This window comes from Artibeus jamaicensis, unplaced genomic scaffold (assembly GCF_021234435.1).
Source record: "Artibeus jamaicensis isolate MK-2021 breed Jamaican fruit bat unplaced genomic scaffold, CSHL_Jam_final contig_1998, whole genome shotgun sequence".
Lineage (NCBI taxonomy): Eukaryota > Metazoa > Chordata > Mammalia > Chiroptera > Phyllostomidae > Artibeus > Artibeus jamaicensis.
The window spans coordinates 3124560-3143968 of record NW_026521407.1 but is presented as its reverse complement, the minus strand read 5'-3'; the positions used below and the strand labels follow the sequence as shown (position 1 = coordinate 3143968).

At 42.5% G+C, this 19409-nt stretch overlaps 1 protein-coding gene across 4 annotated transcripts in view; it reads left to right on the top strand.

Moving 5' to 3' along the window:
• Nucleotides 1-19409, top strand: part of SPOP (speckle type BTB/POZ protein) — a 74513-nt gene that overhangs the window by 53172 nt on the left and 1932 nt on the right. For all 4 annotated transcript variants that reach the window (XM_037149875.2, XM_053655838.1, XM_037149874.2 and 1 more), the window contains 6 exons: nucleotides 1812-1963; nucleotides 2088-2215; nucleotides 8659-8836; nucleotides 14264-14319; nucleotides 14995-15117; nucleotides 18516-18658. In XM_037149875.2, coding sequence (XP_037005770.1) covers nucleotides 1812-1963; nucleotides 2088-2215; nucleotides 8659-8836; nucleotides 14264-14319; nucleotides 14995-15117; nucleotides 18516-18658 — 780 coding nt within the window. The remainder of the gene's footprint in view (nucleotides 1-1811; nucleotides 1964-2087; nucleotides 2216-8658; nucleotides 8837-14263; nucleotides 14320-14994; nucleotides 15118-18515; nucleotides 18659-19409) is intronic.

The following is a 19409-nucleotide window of genomic DNA, read 5'->3' as shown; positions in this document are numbered from 1 at the left end:
TGTGCTTCTAAAGGGGGAGGTGGTTACTGAGATCCAGCTGACTAAAGCAATGTGTGAAACAAGGACTGGCTGACCATCGCCAGATTTTCCTATTGCTCAAGAAAAATAAGAAATCTAGATTTCAACATTTAATCTCTCGACTTTTAAGTTTCCTGTTTTTTGAAAAAATAAAGACTTATTTGCTTATGTAACTGGAATGCCCAGGGTGTAGGATAGTTTTGAAGCTTAGTTCAATCCAGCATCCCAGTGGTTAGATTAGCACCCCATCTCTCTCTGCTCTCTACACTGTTGGAGATCTCAAGTCCAATTCCTGTGGTGTTTGAAGGATGACTCTCATTAGTAATGGGCATAACCCACTACCATCTAACAGAAGTCTTTGAACTTCCTTTGAACGGTGTGGCCAAGAATATGTCATACCTGTACTGATTGGTTTAGGTCTGGTTCCCTTGACCCCTGTGGCAAGGGGAATACTATCTGAGTGGTGGGTCAGTGGCATCCAAACCATGCGTCCTCTTGAGGAGCAGGCAGTTAGGGATGCTCTCATGTGCTCGCTGCAGAGTCCAGAACATGTGCCTGTGAACCAGCAGTTTTGACCTTGGATAACCCACTGAAAAGTTAAATAACTCCTCATTTAGTATTTATTGGTTACGTACATTAAGCAGTGTGCTACTCGGAGCTAAGAGAATGCTTATTCCTAGACGTCGTATTTAAATCTACATCTTTAGCACAATGCATGGAGAAATGAGTGGCATATGCGCTCCCTAGAGAAGCATTGGTTGGGCCACCTGTTTGAGAGAGGAGTCATAACACTGGCAAGGCCTGAGGATACATATGGCCTGTCTGGTAGAAGCAGTATCTGAACCACATGTAGTTCAACTGACATTTACAAGTTAGTTCAGTTGAACCTATTAAATTCTGTCTGAATTTTGTTTCGATTCATTGGTAGCAGATTGGCATTTCTGACTATATAGCTTGGAGCTATAACCTGTGTAATGGGAGTTTTTTTATCTCTACTTCCTCCGTACTGCCTCTTTTATTTTAATCTTACAATATTATTGCCAGACTGGTAAAATATCTTTAAATATTTATTTATTTATTTGTTTGTTTGTTTGTTTGTTTTAGAGAGGGAAAGGGACAGAAAGAGAGGGAGAGAAACATCAGTGTGTGGCTGCCTCTCGTGCACCACCCCCTGGGGATCTGGCCCATAACCCAAGCACATGCCCTGACTGGGAACTGAACCGTCTTCCCTTTGATTTGCAGGCCGGTGTGAATCAACCACTGAGCCACACCAGCCAGGAGATAAATATCTTTAAAAGATTATGTACTATTCACATATTTCTCTTGAATACTTTTTGTCTCCCAAGGGGATATTAAAGGGCTCGGGGTTTTTTGTTGTTTTTTTTTTGTTATGATTTTACCACAGTCCCAACAAAATGGGGGACTGCCTCTCCTGAGATTGAGGATTAGAATAGCCCAACTTCTAAAATATTTTAAGGGAAAAAGAGGGACTTGGGAGATAATGAGGAAAGAGGCAGAGATGTAAGGGATATGTTGTCAGATTCTAGAATGCCCTTTACTTTTGTTACTTATTTTTAAGAAGTTGACTCAGATTGCTCTAGAAAAGGGATTCCTAAGTGGCCATTTTATTGAATGGGAATTTCCTGGGTTATGGAGCCTGGGTTGGTTGGCTGGCTGGTTTGTGTTTTACACTTCTCCCTCTCTCGATTCTGACGTTCTAGTTCTCTCCTATCACTTCACCAGCCTATAGGCGTGAATACTTTAAGCACTTTTTCCCTCTCTGTTTTGGGCAGGTGTTTGAGAGTAAACCCGAAAGGGCTCGATGAAGAAAGCAAAGATTACCTGTCACTTTACCTGTTACTGGTCAGCTGTCCAAAGAGTGAAGTTCGGGCAAAATTCAAATTCTCCATCCTGAATGCCAAGGGAGAAGAAACCAAAGCTATGGGTAAATGTTTTCCTCTTTGTTGATTCTTTGTTTTCACATCCAACAACTTCATACACTGACAAGTTATAGATTTGATCTGATTTTTTGAGTCACCCTAAATATGACTTTTTTCCCCCCACTTCAGAGAGTCAACGGGCGTATAGGTTTGTGCAAGGCAAAGACTGGGGCTTCAAAAAATTCATCCGCAGAGATTTTCTCTTGGACGAAGCCAATGGGCTTCTCCCCGATGACAAGCTTACCCTCTTCTGTGAGGTGAGTGCCTCTGCCCCACTGAGAGACGAGCATTCCCGGGTGGGATCGGTGTGGGCAGACTAAAGTGCATCGTACCAGGGATGGAGGTTGGGAAAGACCCGTAAGTAAAGTAAAGCGGTGCTGCACCCGCGCTATTTGTGTGACCAGAAACTGCCATGGCTCCAAGGTTGTTGGGCCTCTCAGCTCTCTATTTGTTACTGTCCTTAAAAATAGAGACTGTGTACAGTCTTGGCATGTGTGATTTTTGAATTGCTTGGGTCAGGATTTTGGCTTTTTCATTGCGGCCATTTTCAGATAGCATTTGGAAGGGACTGTCAGGTCAAGCTGAGGAGAATGGCCAGCAAGTACATACGTATATTTGCTCCTTAAACTTTGTGGCTTCTCCTTGAGCATGAAGTCCACATGTGTTTGACCGTAGATTACTTTTCTTTTCTGCTCTTTGAACTAGATGACTTATCAGATGTTGGCTGCTAGAGTAATTGTGAAATAGGAAGGCGAGAACCCTCTTTTCTAGAGTGAAGGTTGTGTAAAGCTAACTCAGTTGGATGAGGGTTATCTGTGGTCAGCTGGGACAGTCCTGTCACCAACAACCTCAGAGCCTTTCTCAGGTTTTCAGGAGAAGCCTTGAAGTAAGATTCCCAAACTGAGAGTGAGTGGGAAAGTGGTTTCTTTAATGAGTGTGTATGAGTAAGTTGTTTCACGCTGTCATCAATACATTTGTAAGCACTCACAAGCCCACAGTGTAATAAACAAATACAACCTCTAATCAACTTAGATGTCAATGTTTCCTAGACACTGCGTGGTCAAGGGACCGCTTCCTGGGCAGCTCCACTTGGTGAGAATGACCACTGTATTTTCATGGGCAGAAAGCAGGCAAGTTCCCTACAAGAATAGGTTCACCCTGTGAGTTAGTGACAGTTCCAAAGGCATGTCACCACCTGTGCAGCCAGGAAGAGCGCCCCTTAGTAATCTCACCCTTTTGTGGAAGAGGCCTGGACAGTAGTAACAAGCTTCTTTTCTGAGTTGCAGTGCAGCTCATATGATTATTTCCACAGAATAGTTTGTAGTGGTTAGGAAGTTTTGGAGGTAAGTTTATTAAAATACTGCACTGAATACATAAAATGCAGTTTGCATAAAAGCTACCTTCTCTTCTTTCCAATTTCTAAATAAAAGGAGGAAATACTAACGTGATGACATCTAGATAAATATAGAAACTGTTACAGTTACTTTCTTTCTGATGAGCTTGAAATTTGAATTCCATGTAAATCTAGCTAGTTACGTACTCAGTTGCCCAAGTAAGAACTGAAAACAACAGGTGGTTTCATGTGAGTTCAGATGTTATATAAACTGTCCATCAATTTAATCTTCACCTATCTTAAAGATCTAAATTCCAGAAAAATTTTAAAATAGTGGAAAATTCTAATTTCTGCTGGAAATGAAAGCCAATCTTAACTGTTCTCTGAAGAAAGCTGTCTCCTCTAAATATTGCATCTGGTGGTTTAGGCAGTGCCATAACCTTTATTGTAGCATCTTCAAGTCCACAGTAGGTCCCTCTAATTTTTTCTCATATGCTTCCCTCCTCCTCTAAGCTCCAACCCCTGTATTGACATTCTTGATTTGGAAACCAATTATCCTGCCCTCACTTGGCAATCTCTCATCCTGTGGTTAAGACTGAGACTCTCTCTCCCCCTTCACTTCTCCATATAAAATTCTCTTAGGAGAAATCCTGTGGTTAAGTTTAGATTTGCCTTACTGACTTAGAAGGGAAGTGAGATGACACTTTGGAAATGAGGAGATGTTGAACAGGGAAACGTCTGCTGGGTTCTGCTGATGCCATCGGTTTCGTACCATCGGACCAGGTATGCCATCTGTTCCTCTCACACATCTCTGTTGGCCACAGGTGCTGAGTGTTGCTTCTCATACTTGGGCCAGTGCCTAGTGAGACTCGTTTCTGTTCCAAGGCTCTCTGTGGACTTAGTAGCATTCAGCATTGCAAGACTGCTGCGTGGGGGAGTGTGTTGGATGTGTGGGTTTTTTATGTCTGCAACTCATCAGAGTTCTCACTGCTTTGCAAAGCTGGGTCACTCCTTGGTGCGAGTTCTGTCCCTGTGACCTGTTGCTCTGTTTTATCTCTGGAAAATATATATACAAGTTTATTTTAGTTTCTATTTATATCTTATTTATTATTCGTTTAGTTAGGTTTTTTAAAATTGTTTAGAGGCTTTTACGAAGTTGATGTCCACATACAGATTTAGATTATGAATACTCCACTGCTCCATTCCTCACTCAGCCTTTGGCCCAGACACCTCTGTCCTATTGTGATGCAATAAGTATAGTTGTTTCATAAATGTGTTTATTTTTTGGATGTTCCCAGAGGCCACAAGAAAGAATCCTAAGGCGCAAGACTGAGAATCATTCATTTGTGTGTTTGGGCTTTATTTCAGTAGTATTACTGTTAATTAATATTCAGATGAGGTTAGATGCAGACTCTGAAAATGCCAAACGGGTGGCCTTGCTTATGATGTGCGGCACCAGGTTCACTTTCAATTCTTGGTGATGTTTTTGTCTAACTGTTAGGAAACGAGGCGATTCTTCCAAGTTGACATTGCTTAGTTAATGTATTTGGAAGCATTTTCAAAGCATTCCTTGAATCGTCTCTTTTCACAATCCTTTGAGCTATGATTGTCTGACTGTTACCTCTGTTATCCTCATTTCATGTTGCTGGGGAGAGAAGCAGTGCCTGGGGAGGTCAGGTCATCTTGTCCTAATGTTGTGCGGTGAATCAGGTCAGCTTTCCATTTTCCGTCTCCAGTCGGCTGGGCTGCCCTGAGTGGGGCCACATGCCATTCACGCAGGGAAACGTGGGCTCTACTGAGTTTTCTTAACAGAGTATTTATTTTGGTAATGAAACAGAATCAAGAAAGCTTTACACTTTTAATTTTCTCTTTAATAATTTGGACCACAGAAAATCTACTTGAAATATTTTAGCTTCTGTTGACACTTCTCTCCATTTCTTTATATTGAAAACAAGTAGGTTTTAACAATGAAAATGGTTATATTCCATCATCATTGTATATGCCTTTGATAGGTAGAAGATTCCAGTGTTTGTTTTTAATGTTGCAGTTATAATTGAAATATGAAATATCATAAGGAAATATAAAATAGTTAGCTCTTAATACATTCCGTTCCTTCTCAAACATAGGATATCCCTTCATAGCCTGGGAATATGATTCTTGCCAAATTTTAAATGTGTAGGTCTATTTATTTTTTTATTTTTATCATTTTGTTAATGGATTATTTGGATATATTAGTTGAACTGTATAAAAATGCCAATATGTGTTTCTGTCCTACAAAAATGATGCTTTAATATGTAACATTATTATAGGTTATAAAATCTGGTAAATCTGGTAATGAAAACCTACGACCCAGCAGCATCACCAGCACTTAGAACTGACCTGTGTTCCCTGTCCCCAGCCCCTTGGACCTGTTGTCTCCCCACTCCGAAGATACTAAGTAGCTGTTTTGAATTGTATGAGATCATCTGCTTCTTTATTATGTATATGCCTGAACAGTGTATTTGTACATTCGATTGGTTTCGGGCTTTATAAAAATGGCATCAGAATGCATATGGTCATCTAGGACTTACTCTTTTCAAATGTTTCTAAAATTTATATTGTGGAGGTAACTATGTAGTTCATTCATTTTTAGGATGCTGTAACGGCTGACTATGCAACAGTTTATTCTCGTTGATGGACATTGAGAGTGTTGCTAGTCTTTTGATTAGAAGTAGTGCTGCTGCTATGAAAAATCAATATCCAGTCTTTTTCCCCCTCAGTTCTAATTACATCAAAGTTAAAAAATATATTTCTATTGGTTTTATTTTGACTTTTTATGTTTAGATAATTGTGTAAGAATTGGCACAATCTTTAGTCTTCTATGAAATTTTCTTTAAGAAAAGGAAGTGACTTTAAAAGTGAGGCCCTTTTACAACTTGAAAGTCAGGGTTATAGAGCCTTCCTGAGACATTTTCATGCAGTCATTTGTAAGATGACATAAATGTCACTGTCACGTCATCTTCACAGCTGTAATTCTGAATGAGTCTCCATAGTCAGCTTTATAGGCATTAAAAAAGTCTTTAGTTTTTCTCAAAATGGTTTCATTTTAGCAGCGTCATTTGCAGAGGAAAAACAATCCCTTTCTAAGTTAAAAGTTTGGGCTCTGAAGACTCATTTGTGAATGCCATTTAAAATTTATTTTTAATTACGCGTATTTAATGTCGGTAAGAGGTGCCAGACATTCAGAGCTCTGGAGACTCCAGGCGTCCGTATATATTTACAGAACAAGTCTGGCTTCAACAGCAAAGGTACATTCTCCCTCCTGCTGTGTCCCTGTCTGTGTCTAGAGAGAGGAACTGTCCCTGTGAGAGGAGTCACAGCTTTGGGCCCCTGCTCACTGCCAAGTATGCATCTAACCAGCAGAGGGTCCACTGGTAACCAGAGTTTGAAATGCACCTTCTCTCCTGCCAATTCATTTTACCCAGTCTAGTACATTGCCATCAAGTGTTAATGACTTTTGGCTCCTGTCATCCTGGCGTAATTCAGGCTTAGGACCTAGTGCCAAAAGCATTCTCCATTCCCTTCATTGGTCGTCCCAAGAGATTCTTGCCTTTCTCTATGGGGAAGTTGGCTTGGATTGACTTGGTATTTTCCTTGTTAAAAAAAAATGTAATCAGCTATATTTTGAAGCTATAACTGGAAACAATTTCTACTTTTGTCATTGATGTTATATCAAAGAAGTAAAGGTATTAAAATGAGAGAATGGCTGAACCAAATTAGAGATCTTACATAGGACAAGAGAGTATCTCTGTGTGGTAGTTTGTGCTGGGTTTCAGGCTGTTAAAATAATGCTATAATAAATGGCTCTGATAAATATGCTGCTTCTGCTAAGTGTATTCATAATCGATTAACTTGGATACTTCATTGCTCAAGACTATAACAGCTTATTTTAAAGAAATGAATACATTTCTTGACCTGATAGTAAGTATCGCACTCCTGCACAGGAGGGACCGTTGGGGCATTTGGATGGGGCACTAACTTTTCCTCAGGGTTTATGACTACATTAGAGGGAATAATTTCCATCTTGAAGGTTAAAAGAATTTGGGTCATGTAGGATGTTCTTATGCTGCCTTTCTCTTCTAACTCGTAGGAATAGCAAGAGCAGGCTTTGAGTTTAACATTTCTAACCTGACAGGATGCAGGAGTAGGAGCACAGTAGCGTTGTCAGGCAGAAGACTACTCTGTTGAGTCTCGTCTTCAGTTTGGTCCCTGAGATTTACTTTATAATGTTATATGATTTACAGATCCTTGTCTTTGGTATGCTAACAAACTTATCTGACTTTCACTGACCCATCTAGAAGTTACCTTGGTTTTTCTTACCTAGGCTGAACTGTCAGTTCAACTGGTAAAAACATGCTGCTGCTGCAGCCATGGTGGCATGTTGGACCCCTCTTTAAACCTGTTCTCATCATTCTGTTCCCAAGCTATAAGTGCACGTCTACCTGGAGCCAGCCATCTCTATGTCATTGTCACAAAGGACAGAGTAAGGGTATAGATGGTGTGTGACACCCACTCAATTACCATACCAGAGCGATCTTCCAACCCCAGTCCTGTTCATTAAACTAACATTTGTGAGGAATACCAATTATTTATCAGGTCCTGTGGAAGCTTCATTTTATTTTCAAGTTCCAGACCTAACTGAAGTGAAGTTCTTTTAGGTATGCTAGATTTTTCTCTGTAAAGAGTTTAATTTAGCCCTGGCTGGTGTGGCTCAGTGGATTGAATGCCAGCCTAAGAACTAAAAGGTCGCTGGTTTGATTCCCAGTCAGGGCACATGCCTAGGTTGCAGGCCAGGTCCCTAGTAGGGGGTGCATGAGAGGCAACCACACATTGATGTTTACTCTCCCTCTCTTCTCCCTCCCTTCCCCTCTGTCTAAAAATAAAATAAAACAAAATCTTTAAAAAAATAGTTTTATTTAAATGATAGTTTCTATAGGAGTTCTTTGTATTTAACCTTTTACTTAAGGCAGAATAAGGTAAATACTTGAGGTTTAACATTTGTTTCTGTCCATAATTTTCCTCTGATAGCTTTGCCCAGGTTTTTAGGGAAGGAGAGGTGGAGCTTATTAGCAGTTGGAAGAGAAGGAGATTTGGGGGGCTCTCTCTCCATTTTCCTTAGGTGGTGTAGACTAAGTGTGATAGTGATGGATCGGAGATTACTTGGTCCACAGGATGGAGCCTTGATTTGTGGAGGTGGTTTCTGGAGAATATGACTGACATTAGTGTCCAAATGTACTGTGTCTGTGAGGGAAAAATCATCTCTCTTCCTGTTGGGAAGGAAATTCCTGGTAACAAAAGCTTTGGACTGTATTCTTTTGTCTTTCGCAGGTGAGTGTGGTGCAGGATTCTGTCAACATTTCTGGCCAGAACACCATGAACATGGTGAAGGTCCCCGAGTGCCGGCTGGCCGATGAGTTAGGAGGACTGTGGGAGAATTCCCGGTTCACAGACTGTTGTCTGTGTGTTGCTGGCCAGGAGTTCCAGGCTCACAAAGCTATCTTAGCAGGTTAGTATCCGTTTGTGGGGAGCGTTTGCTTTGGTGAAACGAGGAAAAACAGTGGTTGCATAATCACCTTTTGAATAACTTCAGCCTTTTGAACTAGTGTGAAAAAATTGCAACTGAGTGCATTTTAAAATTGTGGTAACATTACTTGTCATAACCAAAAAAGGTAACTCTCCATAAAAATGATATTTCTGGTTTTCCTCTCTATAGTGGCCTTAGTCCATCATTTTCAAGGAGTGGATGACAATATGTATTGAGTACCTTTGCATCTAAGAACAGATGCCAAAATGCAGATTAAGATATCAGTATTAGTCCCTAGACAGGGACTTAGGGTGTAACAGAGAGGATTTGGGACTCAGGACTAAACTCACGTCTAGCTAAGTCCCCAGCCCTGGAAGTCTTAGCCCTTTTTTCCATGTAAACATTAGAAGAATGAGAATATTGCCGGTGACATGTTAGGACCAGGTCTTGTTCTTATTACCATTTGTGGCCTTCAAAGCTCAACCCTACTGAACAAGAATCTTACTCCTTAGTATTTAATGCCTCTCACTTAGTATTTAAATATCTCACTAGGGATATTTAAATTTTTAATTTAATGTCTTTAAGACCAGAAAGACTGACACAGAGGCAGAACTGATAAGGGAAGACTGACTATCTCACGAGGAAGCACAGCCGTCAGCCACAACCTTCTCTTTAGGCCATAACACATAAAAGAAAACAGCATGAACCGCCAGGCAACAAATTTCTTTCCGAGACCCTCAGCTCCATTATTCTAAAGTAACATATCTGGCAAAACCTCTCTCAACTGGATGTTACCATGTATTGCTAAAGAAAGTCATCAGGACATCAAAATTTCAACTAAAACATAGAACAATCATCCCTCAGAACCATCAGAAATTGAGTTGAATGGCAGTAAGACAGTCAAGGAATTAAAGAAACCACATCCATCCAGACTGGTAAGAGGGGTGGAGTCGCAGAGAGGGCTGGTCCCACACCCACATGTGGTAGATCAGAATTCAGGGGGGACATCTCGGGAGTGAGGAGTCCCAGCCCCACACCGGACCCTCCAGCCCAGGGTTCCAGTGCCAGGAAGAGGAGTCCCCGTACTTCTGACTGCAAAAATGAGCAGAGATTGAGTAGGTGGAAAAAACTACAGGAGTCCCAAGCGTTTCCTCTTCAAGAACCCACACGTGGACTCCCTCCCTCTGAGCTCCATCACCAGGGCAGCAGCTTGAAAGGCACCAGCGGGGCATAGGGAGGGACTGCAGTGTCTGGCTTCAAGGCAGGAGCTGACAGACGGCTTTCACCAAGAGACAAAGACGGGCAAAGGCCGTTTTGCCTTTTTTTTTAAAGATGTTATTTGTTTATTTTTTAGAGAGAGGGGAAGAAAAGGAGAAAGAGATAGAGATGAACATCAGTGTGTGGTTGCCCCTCACATACCTACAGCCCAAGGCATGTGCCCTGACTGGGAATCAAACCGGCAACCCCTTGGTTCATAGGCCCGCACTCAATCCACTGAACTACACCAGCCAGGGCCATTGTCCCTTTTCTGACCCCCTCCCCCAACAGAGCCACAGATCTGCCAGGTGGGTACCATATCTGAGATTTCATCAACCTGGCTAAAACGGTTTGCCCTGCCCTGAGATCTCTTGAGATTTATCCCACCTAGCTTATGGGCCCACCCAAACCGTTAACCATGACATTTCCATATGAGTGACTGGTGTTGGCCCATGCTTCACAACTTTCTAAATCTTATCAAACGAGCAACAGCTCACCAACTAAGCCCTTAGCCCCTATAACTCTTGGTAAGTGGTCCCAGGCCCAGCACTAGCAGCAGCCAGCCTACATTCACAGCTTGGCTTTGCCTGGGACTCTCCAAGCCCAGCCCAAGTAGCAGCCATCTCAGATGGCTTTACAGCCCGGGCAGAATGGCCCTGGGGCAAACCACAGGTGGGGGCTGACCCTGCCCTGCACTACCTGGGAAACCCCAGAGCCTGTGCACCCAGTGGACAGCTACAGACCACATCACACCACCACCATCCCACGCCCAAACTGCTGATCCTCCACAAAGGGCAGAGGATGGTGGTCAGTGGTCACAGTCAGTCCTTGCAGCTGAATCCTTGTACAAGAGTCCTTGTACCCTTGTACCTGGGTACAGCCCTCCTGCTGACCTGCCAACAGCAATCAAGGCTCAGCTACAAGAGAAGGGTGTACTCAGCCCACACAAAGGGTATACCTCCAGTACCTAGCTTGGGAGATAGGGAAGGTTGTGCCACTGGACCCTACAGGGCACCTACTACATTAGGCCACACTGCCAAGACAGGGAGTCAGAGCAGCTTTATCTAATACATAGACACAAACACAGGGAGGCTGCCAAAATGAAGAGACAAAGAAGCATGGCCAAAATGAAAGAAGAGATCAAAACTCGAGAAAAACAACTAAATGAAATGGAGATAAGCAATGTATCAGATACAGAGTTCAAAACAGTGGTTATAAGGATGTTCAAGGAACTTAGTGGGGACCTCAGCGGCACTAAAAAGATCCAGTTAGAAATGAAGGATATACTAATTGAAATAAAGAAGAGTTTACAGGGAAACAATAGCAGAGTGGATGAAGTCAGAAATCAAATCAGTGATTTGGAACATAAGGAAGCTAAAAAACAACAAATCAGGGCAATAAGAAAAAAAAAAGAATCCAAAAAAGTGAGGAGAGTATAAGCAGCCTCTGGGACAACTTCAAGCATTCCATTTGCATCATAGGGGTGCCAGAAAGAGAAGAGGAAGAGAGCAGCAAATTGGAAATCTGTTTGAAATATAATGAAAGAAAACTTCCCTAATTTGGTGAAGGAGGTAGACCTGTAAGTCCATGAAGCACAGAGAGTCCCACACAAGATGGATGCAAAGAGGCCCACTCCAAGAGAGCATCTTAAAAGCAGCAAGAGAAAAGCAGTTAGTTACCTATAGGGGAGTACCCATAAGACTGTCAGCTGATTTCTCAAAAGAAACTTTGCAACCTAGAAGGGATTGGCAAGAAATATTCAAAGTCATAAAAAGCAGGGACCCACAGCCAAGATTGCTCTACCCAGCAAAACTGTCATTTAGAATTGAAGGGCAGATAAAGAGCTTCCCAGAGAAGAAAAAAACTAAAGGAGTTCATCATCACCCAACCATTATTATATGAAATGTTACAGGGACTTACTTAAGAAAAAGAAAATAAAAACAGTTGACAATAAAGTGGCAATAAATACATATTGAATCAACAATTGAATCTAACAAACTAAGCAAACAAAACAGACAGAATCATGCATACAGAGAGCGTTTTGATGGTTGTCAGATGGGAGGTGGGTGGCGGGGAATGGGTGAAGAGGTGAGGGGATTAAGAAGTTTACATAGGTAGTTACAGAATGGCCATGGGGATGGCCAGGACAGTATAGGAAAGGGAGTAGCCAAGAGTTTATGCACGTGGTATGATGTGAAGGTTGAGGGAGTGGGGTGTGCTGGGTGGAGAAATAAGCAGGGAGAATTGGGACAACTGTAATAGCACAATCAATAAAATATAATTTAAAAAAAGAAAGTCCAGCTCTTAAGTTAATTCCATACTCAGCTAGTCCCTTGGCAGTGCCAAGAACTCTTTTTACAATTAGCCAGCTCCCTTTCTTTTTCTCAGCAATAGGTACTTCCAACCTCTACCATTCTCCTTTAATCGACAACTCCTAAAAGATGACCTTGCTACTTCTTCCAGGAGAAAATTGAGGCCCTTTCCTTGAGGCTCTTTCCTCTCGCCTGCCCCGCACTTTGCCTGCTTTCTCGGTGGGAAGCGTGTTCTTCCTGGTGTCCGCAGCAGACTATGCTTCTGTTTCTGTTCCCTACCCCGTCCACACTGCCTTCTCAGAAGCCTTACTCGGCCTGTTACCAGTGTCTTCACCATCTCTTTCTCCTGTTGCCTCTCTTTACCCTCAGCCTGTAGACAGGCTCAGGCTTCTCCCTGCAGTTACTCTTTCTCTTTTATTTTAGAGCTGAGTTTCTTAAGTTAGTGCACTCACTGTCTCTACTTCTTTCCTCCCACTTATCCTCAGTTCACCTTCATGCAGTGAAAGCAGTTTTCCAAAGTTATATGACCTGTTAGTTCTTAAATTTGAGGGACTCTTTAGTTCATATATTATTTGACTTCTTTCTTCGAGTTTTCTTCCGGGTTTCTTGCTACTTCTACTCTGGAGCCTTCCTCTTCTTCACCCATCAGCCCTGTGTTCACCCTCCTTATTCTCCCAGGTGATTTTATTTGTTCTCATAACATCAGCTTCTGTCTGTCCACTGCAGAACTCTAGAATATCACTGCTTTGGACCCTTCCCTTTTTATTAAAAGCACCAACCCTTTATTTAGTACTTTTAGTCTATAGACCTTCTGAGATAAGAACAATGAGAATTAATATGCTTTGAAATAGATTAAAACATTGAGGCTCAGAGGATTAAGTGATTTGCCCAAGATTATATGCTTTAAAATGGCAGATCTAAAATTAGTCCTTTCTGACATACTGTGGGTCAGACTTGCAGTTACCTATTAGCTCAGAGTTCCACTGTACGTTCCATCTGTCCTTCCTCTCTTAGGTAGAGATTGGTAGTCTGAACTCGGACCAGAATCCCTGATTTATTGGACGACATGATAAAATTTGAGTTCTTAGCCACCTTAACTTTCATAGTTAAAATTAAGTTTACTTATTATTTATGTGTTCATTAGACTAGAATTGTGTATTATTATTTTTTCATTATTCCCACCCCTAAGGGAAAGAATTAAAATATCCCTAATGAGAGACATTAAATACTAAGGAATAAGATTTTGTTAGGTAGGGTTGAGCTTTGAAGGGCCACAAATGATTATAATACCTAAGATGTGTTTTGCCTCTTTGGGCTGTATCATCTCTGTTGAGAATGCGCGCCTCGGAGGAGCAGAACACTTGCCATAAACAGGCATGCGCATCATCGTGTCAGTCGGTGCCGTTCGGCCCTGTTCTTGACCTCCTTGGTGTGTGGTCTCTGAAAGTGGGAGAAGCAGGTGTCATTGTTCCAGGCAAAAATCTGGGTAGCAGAACATCCTGTTTAGACCCTGAGGGACCTTCCATTCGAACCCCAAAATCTACCCAGATGATACCATTGCCATCCAACATAGGTAATTTGAGTAATTTCCCTAAAATGTGAATGGTTGGGATCCAGCTAATAAATTATTTTGGAAGTAGCGATTTCCCCCCTATGTATTATAATTATTCACTTATTGGTATAATGTAAAAAGAAAGTAGTTTTATAATTCTGGTATAATTTGAGGCTACGACCCTTTCCTTGTACCACCAGTGCAAGAAAATGATCTCTTCTACATAAAGGCAGAACCAGGAGATTCCAATGTGATAACCACATCTGTCTGTTGCCTTTCACTTTCTAGCTCGTTCTCCAGTATTTAGTGCCATGTTCGAACATGAAATGGAGGAGAGCAAAAAGGTATGTATCAGGATAAAAGTATGTCTTTTAGCTAGGTGACTAGATTCGGATGATTTTCCCAGTCTGGCAGATTTATTTTTCTGATTATTTTTTCTTACTGTGTTACTGAAATGGAGAGCAAATTCCCTGAATAGACACTTTCTGAGAGCAGAGAGGTGGTCCAGAAGGATTCTCGGAAGAGCAGACTCACTCAATCCCAGACAGACCATCCAGACATTTGAGGGTGAGGATAGCAGACCATGTGCCTACTCAGGAAAAGAAAGGCGGAAATGGAAGATAAAGTTGTCTGGCTGTTGTATTTGAGAAAATAAAGGTGGTACATATAATGGAGAAGGGCTATTATAGTCCAATATGACAAAGAGCAGTTTTCCATTCATAGTAGGTTTTGAATGATTCTCTCCTTACCTGTGCTTAAAACTAGAAGTGTTTTGAGCCTTGGACGGGTCGCTCGGTTGGTCAGTTTTAGCCTTGTTCCATACGTCACCGGGATGCAAAGTAGTCGGTGTTTCTCTCCCACATTCATGTTTCTCTCCCTCTCTCCTGCTCCCTCACTCCCTTCCCCTCTCTCTAAAATCAATAAACATATCCCTGGATGAGGATTTTAAAAAAGAAGAAAGTTGTTCAGGGGTTTTTATTCTGCTGGAATGTTTCTCACTTCTGGTTTTTCTGACACAGAATCGGGTTGAAATCAATGATGTGGAGCCTGAAGTGTTTAAGGAAATGATGTGCTTCATTTACACGGGGAAGGCTCCGAACCTGGACAAGATGGCTGATGATTTGCTGGCAGCTGCTGACAAGGTGAGCTAGGAATAGAAAAAGAATCACAAAACTGGGAGTTTCTGTGACCTCTTGAGTTTCACGACTGGGCTGTTACAGCTGCATTGTAGATAAGATGAGCACATGTATTAGTTTGGCTGGACAGTCCTGGTCCAAGCTTGTGTTACAGCACAATTATCAGTAGCACCCTTTTTATCTTCAGAAGTAGCCTGCTCCTGGTGGTAAAGGATACGGTCACTCTGCCTGTGGAAGAGAAGAGGGAGCTGGCCGTGCACCTCTCTTCTCCATCTCGAATTTAACCATAGTGATACTAAAGACTCAGGGAGTACTAACATTTGGATTCATAATTTATAACTTAGCTTTATTATTTATAAAATGTTCTTGAGTTCACTAACTTTTATTTAAACTTCTTCAATGAGAGAATAATCTCTTACCCAGTGTGCTAGTTTAACTTTCCCCTACGTAGTTATTGAAATATTCAAAATTATAAAATGATTAAAACTCTTTGGGAAAAAAGAGATACTACAACGGTAAATGCATACTTTGATTGTAGAGTGCATTTTGATTTGAGAAAAGGTATGAAAATGAAAACGTGGATCTTAGCAAGGAAATACAGTGACCACATATAAGCAGTGTGCTGGTGACTTGCACAGTGAGCTTGGGGGGATGACTGATGAGGTTCCGAGTTAACCCAGTCACGTGAGGGTCTGTGTGCTGCTGTTCAGTGCAGGATTTCTCAGGACCTTCAGCATGGGGGTGGACCTGAGTTTTCTGGAAGGGAATATGACAGCATTTCTCCACTTAGTTAACCCTAGAGTTCTTTTCCTCAAGGATCACCCCTGGGATTCATGTTCTCCAAAACACACCTTAGAAAACTGACTTTCATCGTGTAAATACATCAGAAAGAGCTCAGTGACCTGCCCTCTGTGGCCCTGTGGTCGAAGGAAACATGATGGGTGTGTGTGTGTGTGTGTGTGTGTGTGTGTGTGTGATTACAGTTCTCCCTGTAGAAGTTTTTCTTGTATTGGGAAGGGGAGCCGAGGCAAGCGTGTCAGAGGGCTTAAACCTGACCAGTAGGAGACCCTGTGAGAGAGGTGGTTCTCTGCCGGAAGTGCCTCCTCTTCCTGGCTCAAGGCCACAGCACCCGTCTGAGGGCAAAGCTGGCTCTGACATAAGGGCGTAGAGCCTTTCAGGACTTGCTCATGGGAGTAGTCTCCTTTCACCTCCCTTTTTATCCCTGAGTACAGAAGAAAGTACCTGTGTTTGTTTACAGTGGATGTTTTATCTTTATTGATCTGCTTTTTGGAGTACTTGTAGAGGATAAGGCATGTAAACCCAGTCAATGCTGCAGATGAAAAGGATTGAATAATAACCATATCCTCCACCTTTCAAGGCTTGATCAGCACAGCTAAGCAGTGCGGACATCCCACGCCCTTGCAGTTTGCCTCAGTTCTGACCAGAGGAAACTTGCTTCCAGTGCAGACAGTAAGCAAATAGACACAGTGAGCTCTGGGCCTTTGGCTAAGGTCAGGTGCAGAAACACTGAGGCTGAGTTATAACCTCTTGGAGCCACAGTTAGACAATCCATGGCCCTGGGTTTAAATCTTTGCTCCTCAGCTGGAGCACCTACTGGGAGCCCGCTGTGGGTGCTCAGAGCATGGGGATCAGCCTGAACCAACACTCTGGGGATGGTATCTTCAGTGCGGCAAGTGAACTTGGGATTGTAAAAGATAAAGTGGTTGAATCACAGCAGTGCTTTCTATAAATTTATGAATGAGAAGTAACTGAAGGGTGTGTTTTCAAACTTTCTCCTTAGATACTCTTTGCTCTAAACTTATTTGAAACATTTTTACCTTTATACCTCCTTGTGAGCTTCAGGAAAACAGAATAAGAAATCTGTCATGGAGGGATCTAAACACCTAGAATTTACCCTCCAGGCTGAAACAGCTTCTTCTGAGCTCTTCCAGGCTCCTGGGAACATGTGTAATTAGACCAAAAACAAAACAAAACGCACTGGCCAGGCCTGGGAGACACAGTTGCAATCTCTCGGGTAAGCACTGCTATTAGGCAGGTTTTTCAGAAGCGTAATTAAGAAAAAAACTTTGTCTCCCAAGGGTCAAGAGTGGCTACTTTGGTCTAATTGTACAGTAGGGATCAGAGGTATTCACAGTCAAATTCCTTTTAAAAGAATGAGTTGAGAAAGGGCAAGAAGAATGTTCTGTGCAGCACAGTGTAAAACTGAACATTTACTCAACCTTTTCCAGCCCTTAAAACAAAAACCTAATTTCTTGCTTGTCTAGTGTCGCTCCTGTTTTCCATGGAAACTGTTTTCCAGTTACTCAAATGGAAAAGATTAAAGCTGCACCAAAACCAATAAAACTCTCTTTTTGCTGCAGGAGGTCACAGCGCCAGCAGATAGGCCTCCTCATCCAGGAGTGATGAGGGTAAAGCTGCCCCGGTTTGATTGCTGTGACTCAGCCCAGAGGAGTGCTGTCACTGAGTTCTGGGCACCCTAGATGGGACCTGTATGGAGACCGGATACCCTGGATCAAACCCCTTTCCTGTGACCTGATTAACGACTTTATATTTTGTGCCTTCTTTTATCCCTTCCTCCTTCTATCCCTGAAGTTCCTTATTAAGTTCATAATCTCATATTTGAGAGCAGGGAGTACAGTTGCATCAAAACAAGTCAACTAAATCAGATGTGCCCAGGATTAACCCATACTTTCATTTCCAAAGCCTTTGTACCCTTTACTTGGAAGATAGGAAGTGTTCAGACTGAAACTGGATCCCAGGGTCTTTGTTTTTTTTGTTCTTTTACCCTGAGAATCTTAACCTCAGCCCCAGTAAAATAGGATTCCATTTATCCTTCTCTGTGTAAAAGGTGGCCTTGGTTGACCCTCATTCAGGAACAGCTGGTGGCAGAGGTGCTGGTGAATGTCACCGCAGGGCTCCTCTCCACAGCCTGGCGGTCCAGTTGGGAGGCCCTGCCGGGCTAGTGACAGTGCTTAAGTAGACAGGACTGTGCTCCACTCTAGTCTGGCTCTACACAAAAAGATTGCAGAAATTTAAAATGTAATGTCCCTGGTGACTTGAAGCAGAGTAATGCTTCCTTATAAGGGTAGAAACACTTTAATCACAGCTGGGACAGGGTACACCTGGGGATGCGGGTCTACTTCATAATTGCCATTTTTTCATAGGTAGACTGTAGAACTGGAGTGGGAGGTGTGCAGGTTATTCCAGCGGTCTTCTTTTCCGTCTTCGGAGCACGGTTGTGTTTGTAATTGCAGCAGTAGCCTTCTCGCAGCCTGCAGCTCCATTCGGCTATCCGGACACGATGGCACAGCTGCGGAAAACAACTTCAGTAGCGCTCAGCCCAGAGCGATTCCTGCTCTGACTGTGGCGCCTGTGTTTTCCAGTATGCCCTGGAGCGTTTGAAGGTCATGTGTGAGGATGCCCTCTGCAGTAACCTCTCCGTGGAGAATGCTGCAGAAATTCTCATCTTGGCTGACCTCCACAGCGCAGATCAATTGAAAACTCAGGCAGTGGATTTCATCAACTAGTGAGTTGGCATCTTCAAAGTTCTCCTTTCAGGGCAGTTGGGATAGCTAGAGAAATGAGAAAGACTTTGAATTAGTGAGTAAAATAGGCAAGAAGCTTCATTAACCTCTTAGTAGTAACTATAGAATTTTCATTTTTCCCTTCATCTCGACAGTGTGGAAGATGGTTTTGCTTTCATGGGTCTAATTTGATTGCTGAGTGAAGAGTTTTATTTCCTTGTAGTGATCAGAGTTGATGAGAATGACAACTTGTGGCCAGAAAAAGCTGTGTGCCCCAAATGGTAGCATCTTTCCTTCGCAGGCACTGGCTTGATAAAAGGCATGTAGATCTCAGGGAGAGCAGAAGTGTGTTTTTATGAGTTAGTAAAATCCATCTAATGGTTCGTTGTGGGATGAGGAAGAGAGAAGGGACCATCAGTAGGTGAGGTGGTTAAATACAGTTTTGAGAAAGAAATGTTCATTCCAGTGGATCTGTTCCTTCGAGCTTAAATGACAAATGGCCTGTCCATGTCACATTTGGAAATAATTCTCCATGGGGCATGTTCTACTCCCCTGCCCACTGGGAAGCAGAGGCTGGAGAAAGCCTGAGGAGGAGGAACAGGCCTTAACAAGCCCTTGCGACCGCAGTTCTGGAGTGAGGTGGGTCACAGAGGTTGCCAGGTGGATGATGAACATTATTCAACGGAGAGGGCCCTGAACAGGAAGCAGTGTCCTCTAAGTATGTTTGTAAGATTATTTGAAGATTTTATTTAT